The sequence below is a fragment of the Pleurodeles waltl genome, chromosome 12 (genome assembly GCF_031143425.1).
Source record: "Pleurodeles waltl isolate 20211129_DDA chromosome 12, aPleWal1.hap1.20221129, whole genome shotgun sequence".
In the NCBI taxonomy this organism is placed as follows: domain Eukaryota; kingdom Metazoa; phylum Chordata; class Amphibia; order Caudata; family Salamandridae; genus Pleurodeles; species Pleurodeles waltl.
The window spans coordinates 44,688,463-44,704,769 of record NC_090451.1 but is presented as its reverse complement, the minus strand read 5'-3'; the positions used below and the strand labels follow the sequence as shown (position 1 = coordinate 44,704,769).

General features: G+C 43.8%; 1 protein-coding gene across 5 annotated transcripts in view; it reads left to right on the top strand.

The window, feature by feature from the left end:
• The window catches only part of CHERP (calcium homeostasis endoplasmic reticulum protein), a 134,080-nt gene that overhangs the window by 104,654 nt on the left and 13,119 nt on the right, over positions 1-16,307 (top strand). For 4 of the 5 annotated variants that reach the window (XM_069218192.1, XM_069218190.1, XM_069218191.1 and 1 more), the window contains one exon: positions 1,052-1,237. In XM_069218192.1, the coding sequence (XP_069074293.1) occupies positions 1,052-1,237 (186 nt within the window). Of the gene's footprint in view, positions 1-1,051; positions 1,246-16,307 lie in introns of those variants that run through there. The other variant, XM_069218193.1, reaches the window with a different exon arrangement.

Here is a 16,307-nt window from a genome sequence, read left to right as displayed (position 1 = left end):
GGGGAGTAGCCTGCATGTGCTTTAGCTTTGTCTCAGCTACAGTGTGAAGGGTTGTGGGTGGTTGAGTGTGCAGTGCTTTGCATGTCTGCTGAGGACTCAGTGCACCATGGGAAAACTAATCAATGCCACCAAAAGGAGACCAGTATGGCTCCTTTTGTTGGTGATAACATCGTTCCTTGCATTATGGGGCACATCCTGTGTACTGCACTCTGTAATACTTGTACCATACCTCCTACTGCAATAACCTCCTGATTGTCTATTAGTAGGGTTGATTCATGTAAGAACATGTGCTCTTATACAGGTGAGACGTGGTCTGATCTCATTGCTCCCATTTATTAAGTTAAATTGTGCAAGTAAGCAAATGGTAACAGTTGTCTGTGAATCACAATTATGATTCAGGCTTTTATAACTTGTTCTTGTGGCTGTAATTATCTATAAGAAATTGTTCCAGGCATCTTTGGGCTAGTGACAGTGACTCTTTTAAGCGTTTTGAATGTCAGAGGCGTGGGCTCATGTTGGGCAAAACCCGTAGTCTGTTGTCCTGTAAAGTGTCTTGTACCTCAGGCCCATGGAACTCTTCTGTCATGACATGTCCTCTAGGCACACTGTGCATGGGAACTGACCCCTAAGCTCTAGTGCAAGACGAGTAGCCCTTGACTGAATTTGAGAGCGGTTCCCAAACTTCTAGAATAGGTGAGCAGTAGGTCAAGCTCCTCAGAAAGGAGAGCGGTTGTCGTTCAGCGATGGGGTCCGCCAAGGGCTGCAAAGCTGCAGGTAAGGTTTCTGATGAGGGATCGAGATTTTTGAGAGAGCACAGTTAGACCATGCTTAGCTTGAAGGTGATCATTTTGAAACTGAAGCGCTATTCCTATTTGCTGTGTAAAAGCCTTTTTTCCCCAGTCCGATCGCAGTTGTGGGATTCTAAGTTGGATCTATGGTTCAAAAGAACATAGGCTGCCGTGCCACCCACCCTACTCATAAACTTTTTGTGGAAAGGCAGATCCATCTACTCAACTAAATACAAACCCGCTTTTCCGTGTCAACACTGTAGGCTGGAGTGGTGCTGGTGGGCTAGGCGCTAAAGAACAAGGAATCCAGGACCCGATTAAAGGCGGGGATATACGCGACAAGTGGGATCAGTATAAAGGCGTTGGCGTGTCCCTTGATGACCCCTATGAGAACTACCGCAGGAATAAAAGTTATTCCTTCATTGCCCGGATGAAAGCAAGAGATGAAAGTAAGTGAATAGTGTGTAACTTTACCTGTGCAAAAACTGAATGTGTGGACTCAGGATTTTCTTTTAATTACAAGTGTTTCTTGTCATTAGGTAGTCCTTGCCTTCAAATGTTACCTTTTAACTCTATTTTCTTTTGCTTTGGATTCTTCTGTCTCTTCTCCATTTCTCCAGGCTATTTCCGTATTCTACCATTATAGTCAGGCATATGTTCATATGTCTTAATCAGTGTATTTACAGATTGTCTCCATTCTGCTCATGATTTTATTCCCCATTAACTATTTCATTTCTGGTTAATTAATAAATGTATGTCACCAATACCCTTTTAACTCATGAACCTCTGCTAATATCTTGATTTTAATTTCAGTACTCCCCTTTTAATTTCTGTTTGCTCTTGTGAATTAATTCTATACAGTTAATTTTTGTTTCCTTTCAAATGTATTTATTATCAGTTCATGTCCTAATCCATTGTGTTCAAAGCATTAACTTCAGTACTCTTCTGTGCATGAAAATGAACTAATTTCCATTTCCTCATTTTTCGTTAGATGAATTGTTCTGTTATTTGATTTGTTAATTATGTCTGCATACTGAGTTTTAGGTCTTTCTCCTTGGAGAAACCCCTTCATATTTTCTGTGGGCTGGGTAAAGTTCACAGACCGAAAGTAGCCTGTTTCTAGATGGGAGTATACCATTTTGCTTCTTTATATCTCAGCCCCACCCCTGTGTCCCTATGTTTATGCTGTGCATTGATCCTGCGTACCTGGACCAATTTTCATCCTACATTGTGCTTCAGTGTGAGTGGGGTGCAGCATATACAGTGAACAACACGCTCAGTCATCTCCTTGTTTCAAAATAGTGTTGTTTTTCAAGAGGGTTCACCTGTCCATGGGCACATTGGCTTAAAAGTAATCTACAATGTTGAAAGGCATGGAGATGCGGTGTCCTCTTTGGAAAGCTGCCTCCTTCTACCACTTAAGGCTTTTTAGTCAATAGCATTTTTATGCTGAAATTTGTTCTACTTTTTTCCATTATATGTATGGGTTAGCAAGCCCACAGCATATTGAATGCAGTTAGCTGAGAAAGCCTGGTCTCCATTAAATTGCCTTCTGTGACAAGAGAGGAGTTGCCAACCTATCTTTCATATCGCTAAGATGTCCTATTCTTCAGAGGATGGTTGTATAATATGTGCCACAGCAAAAACACCTTGACCAAAGGGCACGCCCCTTGCTGGCCCAGTCCTTATCTGACAGATACACAGCACCTTCTCTCACAGTGGTTGCTTTTTCTTTCATACTTCAGGAACATTTCCTATTCAGCACCTTAACTGTGAGCTCTATATACCATAGGACACTGCTGGCAGTTGTTGGACTGCAGTGTTAAAAAAAAAAACTCTTGAAAGGTCTTTGTTGCTAAAGATTGGTTTAGTCCTTTCAAGCTTTACAACGTATCATGCAACTAGTTGGAGATTAAAATGTGGTTGCAATGGCTCCCACTTTTTGCTGTTTTACCAAAATTCCACCCAGTTGCTTGAGGGATTCGGCTCTGGGTCCAGGAGCTGCATGTATGGCTTTTTCAGTTTGCTCTTCCACCTTAAGCCTTGATGTTCCCTCACAGGTGTGGTCATTGGCCAACTCTGAAGTGGAGTTACTAACTTGCAAAGGTGCCCCTGCAGTGCTGCAGATTTTTTAAAGTAGAAAATGAGGTGCCTCATAATTCCTAAAGCTCATTTCAGGTGTCATGTCCTAATTTAAACAAATGTTTGTGAAGGCAAGGGGCCTATTGCTGTTCTGCACCACTTTCACCAGACAAAGGGATACAAGTCAGAGACCGCAAGGACCTAATGCGACAGAAACTATCTTCTGAATACCATGTAATGTAAACCTACTTCAGCATATTGTGTTGGGAGCCGAATCAAACTGTTAGTCATAAGTTACCATTTAGATATTCCTCAGGGCCTCTTCAGAGCTCCTTGAGCACATTGAGGGATATCTGGGCCTTCCAGAAGTAGAAATGAACCTGGCAGCAGTTTTCAGAGAAGCTGCAGGAGCGTTCCTTCTTTCTAGGAGCCTTTTCAGCTCCACCCTACTGTCAAGTCTGTGTTGAAAGATAACAGATGGATCCTTGGGATTTTGGGGCTTGCTGTGTTTAGAAGCTGGCCAATTTCTTGTGGCTTCTGGTAAGTGAGGAACGTACACTTGCCAAGTGCAGTTTACCAGTGGTATAAGTTGATGCTCTGTGTTGTGGTTCAAGCAATCCTAGGCCTGCACAGATGCCTTGCATTGTCCTTCGTAATAGGCCATCCTTTAAAAGGATATGAAACAGAAGCAAGCATTGACTCCGCTCTAAACGTATCACAGCAATCTTTTACCACTCAGCTCTTTGTACACGTAGATGTGCTGGGAAGGACTGTCGAGGTATATTTAAAACATCCTTTGGCTATAGTTCCTTTAGTGCACCAGTAAGAAGAGGCCAAACAATAAATACAATGTACATAAGTTAAATTAATTTTTATAAGCAACAATTTTCAGGAAGAAATGATGAGGGTATTACTACACCACAAGATGCATAGCATCACTATTTGCTGTGAGATGTACCCTTGGAGATCTGAAGATGGATACCTTTTAATAAGTCTTCCTCCCCTTGAGAAGGAAGAAAAGACCTCTTGTTGTGCTAGACAAGTAGCAAGTTCCTTTGCTCTCTCCAATATAATGTGTTGTCCAAGATCAAACTCATATGGAGAAAGCTTAGGTTCGGTGGCATGTGTAGCTGCAGATACACATGCTGTGCATAGTCCGCCGTCTGTGTTGGGTCGGAGTGTTACAAGTTGTTTTTCTTCGAAGAAGTCTTTTCGAGTCACAAGACCGAGGGACTCCTCCCACTTCGGTTCCATTGCGCATGGGCGTCGACTCCATCTTAGATTGGTTTTTTTCCGCCATCGGGTTTGGACGTGTTCCTTTTCGCTCCGTGTTTCGGGTCGGAAAGTTAGTCCGAATCAATGGAAAATTCGTCGGTATTGTTTCGTTCGGTATCTGGATAGTTAGGGCAAATCGACACCGAGCCTTAAAGAGCTCCGGTAACCCTTCGGGGTATTTTCGATCCCCCGTCGGGGCCTGGTCGGCCCGACCGCGTGCAACATCGAGACTGATGGAACGGACCCCGTTCCGATTCTGTCCTAAATGCCACAGTAAATATCCTTATACAGACCAACATTTGGTCTGTAACTTGTGCCTGTCCCCCGAGCACAAGGAAGAGTCGTGTGAGGCCTGTCGCGCGTTTCGGTCGAGAAAAACGCTCAGGGACCGAAGAGCCAGGAGGTTGCAGATGGCTTCCACGCCGACAGGACAACAAGGGTTTGAGGAGGAGGAAGAAGAAGAAACTTTCTCCATCCGCGAATCGGATTCCGAAGAATTTGACGTCGACGAGCAACCAACCGTGAGTAAGACGTCGAAAGAAAGAACACACGAAAAAACAGACAAAGCCCAGGGGACGCCACTGCCAACAGGCCATGGCATAATCCATAAAGTAGGTGACCGTCCATCGGCACCGAAAAAGGGCGAGCTGGTGCCGAAGTCGTCCGACTCAGGTCGAGACACAGGCACGCAACACTCTCGGGACCGAGAGAGTGGTGCAGAAAAGGCTCGACACCGAGATAGCGGCACCGAAGCTACTCGACACAGAGACAGCGGCACCGAAGCTGCTCGGCTCAGAGATAGCGGCACCGAAGATGGTCGGCACCGAGAGGCCAAGACACCGAAACAGAGAAAGATCTCGTCGGAGCCGAAAACAACTAAAGACACGGTTTTGGTGCCAAAACACCCGGCAACCGAACCAAAAACCAGTTCCTACTCAGAGGAACAATCACTGTCCTCCCAACTAAAAAGACACAGGTTTGAGGAGGAATTACAAACTACAGAGGTAGATCACACGCAAAAGCGGATCTTTATCCAAAGGGGTACAGGGAAAATCAGCACTCTTCCCCCAATCAGAAGGAAAAGGAAACTTGACTTCCAGCAACAAGACAAGCCACCACAAGCAAAGGTGGTAAAGAGGGTAACTCCACCACCCTCTCCACCACAGTCAACTCATGTATCACCGGCACAGACTCCACCACAATCACCAGCTCATACCACCATGAGCCAGGATGATCAGGCAGCATGGGACCTCTATGATGCTCCAGTATCGGACAATAGTCCAGAGTCGTACCCAACTAAACCCTCACCACCTGAGGACAGTACAGCATATGCACAGGTGGTAGCTAGGGCAGCCGAATTTCATAATGTATCTCTACATTCGGAGCCTATTGAGGATGACTTCCTCTTTAACACCCTGTCCTCCACCCACAGCCATTATCAAAGCCTTCCCATGCTCCCGGGAATGCGAAGGCACGCTAAACAGATTTTCAAGGAGCCTGTTAAAAGCAGAGCAATAACTCCAAGGGTGGAGAAAAAATACAAGGCACCGCCCACAGACCCTGCTTTTATTACATCACAACTGACACCAGATTCAGTAGTCGTAGGAGCAGCTCGTAAAAGAGCCAACTCGCAGACATCAGGCGACGCACCACCTCCGGACAAGGAGAGCCGCAAGTTTGATGCAGCTGGGAAAAGGGTTGCAGCACAAGCTGCAAATCAGTGGCGCATCGCCAACTCGCAAGCACTACTAGCGCGATACGACAGGGCCCATTGGGACGAGATGCAGCATCTCATCGAGCACCTCCCCAAAGAATTCCAGAAACGAGCGAAACAAGTGGTTGAAGAGGGGCAAAATATCTCCAACAACCAAATACGTTCTTCTATGGATGCAGCAGATACAGCTGCAAGAACAATAAATACTGCTGTGACAATAAGGAGGCACGCATGGCTGCGCACATCTGGCTTCAAACCTGAGATACAACAGGCAGTGCTCAATATGCCGTTCAATGAACAGCAATTGTTTGGCCCAGAAGTGGACACTGCAATTGAAAAATTAAAAAAGGACACTGACACAGCCAAAGCCATGGGCGCACTCTATTCCCCGCAGGGCAGCGGCACATTTGGCACATTTCGCAAAACAACTTTCAGAGGAGGGTTTCGAGGTCAAGCCACAGAAGCCAGCACCTCACAAACAAGACCACCTACCTACCAGGGACAATATCAAAGGGGTGGCTTTCGAGGCCAATACAGAGGGGGCCAATTCCCAAGAAACCGGGGAAAGTTTCAGGGTCCCAAAACCCCTCAAAATAAACAGTGACTCACAGGTCACACAACCCCTTCACACAACACCAGTGGGGGGAAGACTAAGCCAGTTCCACAAATCATGGGAGGAAATAACAACAGACACTTGGGTCTTAGCAATTATCCAACATGGTTATTGCATAGAATTTCTCCAACTCCTTCCAAACGTCCCACCGAAAACACACAATATGTCAAAACAGCATATAGACCTTCTAGGACTAGAAGTTCAAGCATTACTGCAAAAAGACGCAATAGAATTAGTACCAAAAACACAAAAGAACACAGGAGTTTACTCACTGTACTTTCTAATACTGAAAAAGGACAAAACTCTGAGACCAATATTAGATCTCAGAACACTAAACACCTACATCAAATCAGACCACTTTCACATGGTCACGTTACAAGACGTAATACTACTACTGAAACAGCAAGACTACATGACAACGTTAGATCTAAAAGACGCGTATTTCCATATACTGATACATCCCTCGCACAGGAAATACCTAAGGTTCGTATTCAAAGGAATACATTACCAATTCAAAGTGTTGCCATTCGGAATAACAACAGCACCAAGAGTCTTTACAAAATGTCTAGCAGTAGTAGCTGCACATATCAGGAGGCAGCAAATACACGTGTTCCCGTACCTAGACGATTGGTTGATCAAAACCAACTCGCTAACGAAGTGTTCACACCACACAGATTATGTTATACAAACCCTTTACAAACTGGGTTTCTCCATCAACTATGCAAAGTCACACCTTTTGCCGTGTCAAACACAGCAATACTTAGGAGCGACAATCAACACAACAAAAGGGATAGCCACTCCAAGTCCACAAAGGGTTCAAAATATTCACAAGGTGATACAAGCTATGTATCCAACACAAAAGATACACGCAAATATGGTATTAAAACTCCTAGGCATGATGTCCTCATGCATAGCCATTGTCCCAAACGCAAAATTGCACATGCGGCCCTTACAACAGTGCCTAGCATCACAATGGTCACATGCACAGGGTCAACTTCTAGATCTGGTGTTGATAGACCGCCAAACATACATCTCGCTTCTATGGTGGAACAGTACAAATTTAAACAAAGGGCGGCCTTTCCAAGACCCAGTGCCACAATACGTGATAACAACAGATGCTTCCATGACAGGGTGGGGAGCACACCTCAATCAACACAGCATCCAAGGACAATTGGACGTACATCAAAGAAACTTTCATATAAATCACCTAGAATTGTTAGCAGTATTTCTAGCGTTGAAAGCATTCCAACCAATGATAACCCACAAATACATTCTTGTCAAAACAGACAACATGACGACAATGTATTATTTAAACAAACAGGGGGGAACACACTCGACACAGTTGTGTCTCCTAACACAAAAAATATGGCATTGGGCAATTCACAACCACATTCGCCTAATAGCACAGTTTATTCCAGGGATCCAGAACCAGCTAGCAGACAATCTCTCTCGGGATCACCAACAGGTCCACGAATGGGAAATTCACCCCCAAATCCTGAACACTTACTTCCAAATTTGGGGAACACCTCAAATAGATCTATTTGCAACAAAAGAAAACGCAAAATGCCAAAACTTCGCATCCAGGTACCCACACCGGCAATCTCAAGGCAATGCTCTATGGATGAATTGGTCAGGGATATTTGCGTACGCTTTTCCCCCTCTCCCTTTCCTTCCATATCTAGTAAACAGATTGAGTCAAAACAAACTCAAACTCATACTAATAGCACCAACATGGGAAAGACAACCTTGGTATACCACACTACTAGACCTGTCAGTAGTACCTCATGTCAAACTACCCAACAGGCCAGATCTGTTAACACAACACAAACAACAGATCAGGCATCCAAAAACAGCATCGCTGAATCTAGCAATTTGGCTCCTGAAATCCTAGAATTTGGACACTTAAACCTCACACAAGAGTGTATGGAGGTCATAAAACAAGCTAGAAGACCATCCACTAGACACTGCTGTGCAAGTAAATGGAAAAGATTTGTTTGTTACTGCCATAATAATCAAGTCCAACCATTGCATGCATCTCCAAAAGATGTAGTAGGATATTTACTACATTTACAAAAATCAAATCTAGCTTTCTCTTCCATAAAAATACATCTCGCAGCAATATCTGCTTACCTGAAGATTACTCATTCAACTTCCCTATTTAGAATACCTGTCATTAAAGCGTTTATGGAGGTCCTAAAGAGAATTATACCACCAAGGACACCACCTGTTCCTTCATGGAACCTCAACATTGTCCTGACAAGGCTCATGGGTCCACCTTTCGAACCCATGCATTCTTGTGAAATGCAATACTTAACGTGGAAAGTTGCATTTCTCATTGCCATCACATCTCTAAGAAGAGTAAGTGAAATACAGGCGTTTACCATACAAGAACCATTTATTCAAATACACAAAAATAAGGTCGTTCTAAGAACAAATCCAAAATTCTTACCAAAGGTTATCTCACCGTTCCACTTAAACCAAACAGTGGAATTACCAGTGTTCTTCCCACAGCCAGATTCAATAGCTGAAAGAGCACTACATACATTAGACATCAAAAGAGCGCTAATGTACTACATTGACAGGACAAAAGAAATTAGGAAGACAAAACAACTATTTATTGCCTTCCAAAAACCTCATACAGGAAATCCAATTTCAAAACAAGGTATCGCCAGATGGATAGTAAAGTGCATCCAAACCTGCTATCTTAAAGCAAACAGAGAACTGCCTATTACACCAAAGGCACACTCAACCAGAAAGAAAGGTGCTACTATGGCCTTTCTAGGAAATATTCCAATGACCGAAATATGTAAGGCAGCCACATGGTCTACGCCTCATACATTTACTAAACACTACTGTGTAGATGTGTTATCTGCACAACAGGCCACAGTAGGTCAAGCCGTACTAAGAACTTTATTTCAAACTACTTCCACTCCTACAGGCTGAACCACCGCTTTTGGGGAGATAACTGCTTACTAGTCTATGCACAGCATGTGTATCTGCAGCTACACATGCCACCGAACGGAAAATGTCACTTACCCAGTGTACATCTGTTCGTGGCATTAGTCGCTGCAGATTCACATGCGCCCACCCTCTTCCCCGGGAGCCTGTAGCCGTTTAGAAGTAAATCTTGAACATTTGTACATTTGTAAATATATTACATTAAACCTTCATTTTGTACATACGTATTTATTCCATTGCATGGGCACTATTATTAGCATACACAACTCCTACCTCACCCTCTGCGGGGAAAACAATCTAAGATGGAGTCGACGCCCATGTGCAATGGAACCGAAGTGGGAGGAGTCCCTCGGTCTCGTGACTCGAAAAGACTTCTTCGAAGAAAAACAACTTGTAACACTCCGACCCAACACAGACGGCGGACTATGCACAGCATGTGAATCTGCAGCGACTAATGCCACGAACAGATGTACACTGGGTAAGTGACATTTTCCTTCTCTTCCATGGGATCCTCATCAAAGTCATTTGCTGTGAATATTCCTGCCCACATGCAGGGACCCCGGAGTACATATAAACACACGTTTATACATAAATGTAAGCGTAAAATTGTGTCCAGAATTTTAATACATGTATATATCGTGTCTATGTAATCATGCAGCCTTTGTTGACAAACAGGCTAAAAATTTCCTATTTTCGAAAAGTATTTCTTTAATAAACACGTCAACCAGTGTTAAATCATTTCTGTAAAGCAGAAAGGGGAGACTTAAAATGCATTAGCAATCTTCTATAGAGAAAAAACTGTAATGGAAGACAAAGGCATTATTAGCCAATAGGCTGCATCCACATTAACATAGCAGAACAAAAACTGGCACCGTGCCTTTAAGGCCTGCAGAACCTCCAGTATCCCACCATGCCTCAGAGGTGAGAGTGAGGTGAACGTTGGGTTACAGTTAGCTCAGTACTTTTTTACGGTGATAAGAGTAAAATACAAGAAATATAAACCGCTGTACATCGAAAACTTTGTCGGGGGAGGTGGGCAGTTTGCTTATGACTGATGAGGTTCTCTTCCAGGTAATCCTCATCATTAGTCATAAGCACTGAATAGATAAGCAAGCCCATCCCACACCGCTGCGGACGGAGAAGTGTAAGCACAAGATGTTCACTTGTTCATTTAAATAGATTTCTTAAAGAAGCCTGACCCCACTGGAGTGCCTGTCAACCAGAGTTAAAACATTTCTATAAAGCAGAAAAGAGACCTAAAATGCAGTAGCAGTCTTCTATAGAGAGAAACCTGTAATGAAAAACAAAGGCATTATTACCCAATAGGCTGCAACCACATTAACAAAGCAGAACAAAAAACTGGCGCCGTGCCTTTAATGCTTGCAGAACCTCCAGTATCCCAGCAAATATTCAACTTGGGAATTAGCTCCTGCCCCAACCGGACACCTCGACTGGACCTGGACTGGGTCCCCTTCATTTGTAGGTCCTCTTCTGTCAGGATCAATCTTCTGTTTCTTCCAGTCTTGCTTGGGTCTTAAACAGTCCTTTTTCAAAGTTTACCCGTGGGTGTGGGGAAAAACCAGATACTTACCTACTCTCTCCTGGGGTCGGCACTCTATTCTTACCTTTTGGGGTTCTTAGTTCCTACAGGTCCCCTCTACAGATTCCACTACCCTGGGTGAGGGTCTGTCTTTCACATTCTATTTACTTAGTACATGGTTTGGTCTCCCCCTAGGGTCTCTCTTATTTTCTGTTATTTAAATTTTTTCTATTGTTTTCTATTCCATTGCTGATTTCTAATGTGTATATAATAGTGTGTTTACGCACCTGCTAGTAGGAGTATTGCCTATACAGTATTCTAGTTTTTGTGTTACTATAATAAAGTACCTTTATTTTTGTTGTAACACTGTGTGGTTCTTTAATATTTGTAAGTGCTGTGTGACTTTAGTGGTATTGCATGAGCTTTTCATGTCTCCTAGATACGTCTTGCCTGCTCATCCACAGATACCTCTAGAGAGCCCGGCTTCTAGACACAGGCTACACTTCACTAAGAGGGGATACCTGGACCTGGTATGAGGTGATAACACCATAGGTGCTCACCAAACACCAGGCAACTTCCTACACAAAACACAAGGAAAACAATGAGAAATCACCTTCCCCCAGCTCTGTCATCCACTCCGTATTACCAATCATGTAGACGATCCATATGTTGATCCATAATCAAAGACACATGAGTTCTGTATATTGTAGAAAATGGGTATTCACTACGTTTCAAATCTGCACCAACATCATTCCAACCATCGAACACATTGAGTCATCAACAGCTCCCCTACAAGACAAAGTTGTCACATTGCTTAAAAAAAGAGCGATCGAAGAGGTCCTGCCATCTCGAAGAGGAGTGTACTCCTGTTACTTCCTTGTGCGTAAAAAAAGTCTAAACAGACTTCAGACCCATTCTAGATCTAAGAGATCTCAACAAATACATTTGCAAAGAAAGATTCAGAATGCCATGCTGTCCCCTGAGAAGGAAAAAGATCTTAATTTACCTGTACTTTGACGATTGACTACTGAAAAGCAGCTTGCCAACTCGGACGATGCAACATCTCCAAATCAGCTTGAATACCTTCAGAACTCTCGTTCTTCAAGTAAATCTACAAAAGTCTATACAGACTCCAACCCAGAGGCTCAATTACTTAGGAGCAACATTGAATACAAACCTCACAAAAGTGTATCCATCGCAGGAGAGACTATTATCAATAGCGCAGAACTGTCACAACGTTCTTCACACTCTGCAACCAACGGCCAGACAAATAGCCGCACTCCTGGGTTCCATGGCCTCCTGCGTTTTCATGGTTCCGAATGCTAGATTACACATGAGACTTCTCCAAGAGAATCTGGAGGATGAATGGATTCAGTTCGCAGACAAGTGGGACGACAGATTGACTCGGTCACCAGTGGCAAAAAAACTCACTATGGTGGTGGACTCATCAACAGCATCTGTTAATAGGAGACCCTTTTCATCAGGACATTCCTACTCAAACTCTGGTAACGGATGCATCTCTTCAGGGCTGGAGGGCTCACATGAGCTCCCTCCGACCCTGTGGTCGGACAAAGAACAGCAAAACCGCATCAACTTGCTTGTGCTGCGGGCAGTTCATCTAGCCCTCAAGTCCTTTTATCCATCCATAAAGGAAAGCTCTCGCCTAGTCCTAATGGACAACATAACCACAATGTACTATCTGAACAAGCAAGGGGGCACTCAATCTCGCCCCCTATCTCGGGAGGCTCAGACCATCTGGTATTGGCTAGTAGCAAGGAGTTTGTAAATCACAGCTATTCACCTCCCAGGAGTCCAGAACACACAAGCGGACTATCTGAGCCAAAGCTTATCAGACACACACAACGGGGTGCTTCATGACAACGTCATAAAAAGCATTTTTCAAGAATCAGGATATCCTCAAATAGACCTGTTTGCTGACGAAAACAAAAAAAAAATACCAAAGCTTTCAATTCAGTTTTTACTGACCAGGGACAAAGCCTAATACCCTGTTGATAGACTGGTCAGACACATTACTCTACGCTTTTCCACCCATTCTCCTGATTCCCAGAGTCATCAACAAATTCTACAGAGCTAAGACCAGAATGATATTAATAGCCCCAGAATGGCCCGCCAATGGTGGTACACAGATCTTCATCTATCAGAAAAGCCTCACAGGAGGCTTCCGTGCAGACCGGATCTTCTCCACAAGCTAGAGGGGAAGGTATTCCATCCCAACCTTCCCTCGCTGAGCTTGACAACATGTCTCCTGAATTCCTGCAGTTTGGTCATCTAGGCTTTTCGCAGGAATGCATGAACATCCTCAAGGAGTCTAAAAGACCTTCAACACAGCGTTCTTATTCATTCAAGTGCAAAAGATTCTACATTTGGTGTATCCAGAATCACTCCAATTCTAGGACAGGAGGATGTCCTACTACCGTACCTCCTTCACCTAGCAAATTCAGGTTTGCAGTTTTAATTGATTAAGGTACATCTTGCAGCCATTGCTGCTTATCGAAAATCACCCTCTCAAGCATCATTCTTTACAATGCCTATGGTTAATGATTTTCTAGAGGGCTTAAGGAAAGTTTTCCAACCAGTTCGTACACCTTACCCTCAGACAGGACCACATTCAATTCCTGCAAAGATCAGACCCCCCCTTTGAGCCTATGCACAAAGCTTCTTTACATCATCTTACATGGAAGACAGATTTTCTTGTTACTATCACTTTGGCTCACAGAGCCGGCGTAATTCAGGCTGTCTCTGCTAAAGAACCTTACGCAGTATTTCATGATACTAGGGTGGTAATGAGGACCCACCCTGGTTTCCTACCTAAAGTGGTGTCTGATTTTCATATTAACTAGACCATCTCTCTTCTGACGTTCTTTCCTAAACCAGCTACATCAGCAAAAATAACTTTTCTTTCCTTAGATCTAAAAAAAAAAATGTACTACAATTTTATCTTAATAAGACTAAAGATATCAGACAGTCTGATCATTTGTTTGTGAACTATGGCCCCATGTGAACAGACATAGCTGCCTCAAAGCACATAATTTTCAGGTGGATAGTCTCATGTATTGTATTTACCTACCAAATGGTTAATAAACAATTGACTGCCGGACCCAAAGCCCATTCTACAATGGTCAAGGAGGCAACAACAGTCCTTCTGAAGTATGTTCCTATCTCCGAAATATGCAAAGCTGCAACCTGGAGATCGGTACATACTTTTACAAGGCATTATTGTCTAGATTAAGATACTAAGACAGACACTCCAGTGGGGTCAGGCTTCTTGAAGAAATCTATTTAAATGCACGAGTGAACAGTTGTGCTTACACTTCTTCGTCCGCAGCGGTGTGGGATGGGCTTGCTAATCTCTTCAGTGCTTATGACTATTGATGAGGATCCCCTGGAAGAGAAGGATAAGTTCCTCAAATCCTAGTTCTCTTCCAGGAAAATCCTCATCAGTCATAAGCAACCTACCCACCTCCCTGGACAAAGTTTTCGATGTACAGCAGTTTATACTTTTGTATTTTACTCTTCTTATCACCTAAAAAAAGTACTGACCTAACTAACCCAACTGTCACCTCACTCACCTCCGAAGCATGGTGGGAAACAGGAGGTTCTGCAGGCCTTAAAGGCACAATGGCAGTTTTGTGTTCTGCTATGTTAATGTGGATGCAGCCTATTGGCTAATAATGCCTTTGTTTTTCATTACAGGTTTCTCTCTATAGAAGATTGCTAATCCTTTTTATGTCTCTCCTTTCTCCTTTACAGAAATGTTTTAAATCTGGTTGACGTGTTTTTTTTTAAAGAAAACCTTTACAAAAATAGGACATTTTTAGCCTCATTTCAACATAGGCTGCATGATTACATAGACACATGTATATGATATATACGTATTAAACTTCTGGACACAATTTTATGCTTACAGATACATTTATGTATATACGTGTGTTTATATGTGCTCCGGGGTCCCCGCAGGTGGGTGGGGATATTTAGTGCTTATGACTTTGATGAGGATGCCCTGGAAGAGACCTAGGATGTACGGGTAAGTAACGTATCCTTCTAGATAAATTGAAAGATTCATTGTTGCTTTTGTGGGAGTGTTGATTACATTTTTCATGCTGTAAACTGTTTGAAGAATTATGGGTCAATAGTGCAGCCGGTTCACCCTAGTGTGCTTCCCCCAGACATTGAGGCTAGAGTTAATAAATGTAGCTAACATGAATTCAGTCATACACAGATTCGCCCTACAGTTGAACTCTCGGTGTTCATTGTGTAAGGGAGACAACACATGAACCAGACCACATATTTATTAATGAGCCACGATTTGATGGCCTGTAGTCTAGGCCATGTTCTCCAACACATATGGACGGGAGCAGGGGGTTCTGCACTACATGTACAGAGATTCCTCTGCTGTTGCTTCTGACCTGGCCACTCTCCATAAAGACTTGCTAGAGTCCATGAATATAGTTACTGAATAGGCTGGAGAAAAACAAGCAGCGAGGGGGAAAAAAATCTAGGGAGTCATGTAAAGGAATTTAGATACCACTTGTCTAGTAAGTGAATAATTAGACTGTTGTTTTAAAACCCAGATTTGAGCAAGACGTGGGTAGCAGCGTTTAGCATTTTCAGAACACATAGTTCGATGGCATCTGTCGCTGTAGATACGCATGTTCTGCAATAGCTCGCCATCTGGTGTTGGGCCGGAGTGTTACAAGTTGTTTTTCTTCGAAGAAGTCTTTCGAGTCACGGGACCGAGTGACTCCTCCTTTTGTCTCCATTGCGCATGGGCGTCGACTCCATCCTCGATTGTTTTTTTTCCGCCATCGGGTTCGGACGTGTTCCTGTCGCTCCGAGTTTCGGAACAGAAAAAATAGTTAATTTCGGAAGATTTTCGTCGGTATTGTTGCGTTCGGGATCGGCATACTTACATTCAACACCGCATCGAAGATCGAAGAGCTCCGGTGCCCTTCGGGGTAATTTTTCGATCCTCCGTCGGGGCCTGGTCGGCCCGACCGCGTGCTGAAGAACGCCGATGGAACGGACCCCGTTCCGTTTCTGCCCCAAATGCCACAATAAATACCCCTACACAGACCAACACTTGGTCTGCAACCTGTGCCTGTCACCTGAGCACAGCGAAGACACCTGCGAGGCCTGTCGTGCGTTCCGGTCCCGAAAAACACTCCGAGACCGTCGAGCCAGAAGACTTCAAATGGCGTCCGCACCGACAGCCCGACGGGAGTTCGAGGAACAGGAAGAGGAAGGTACCTTCTCGATCCAAGACTCAGACTCCGAAGGATTCGACGATACACAAACCGTGAGTAAGACGTCGAAAAC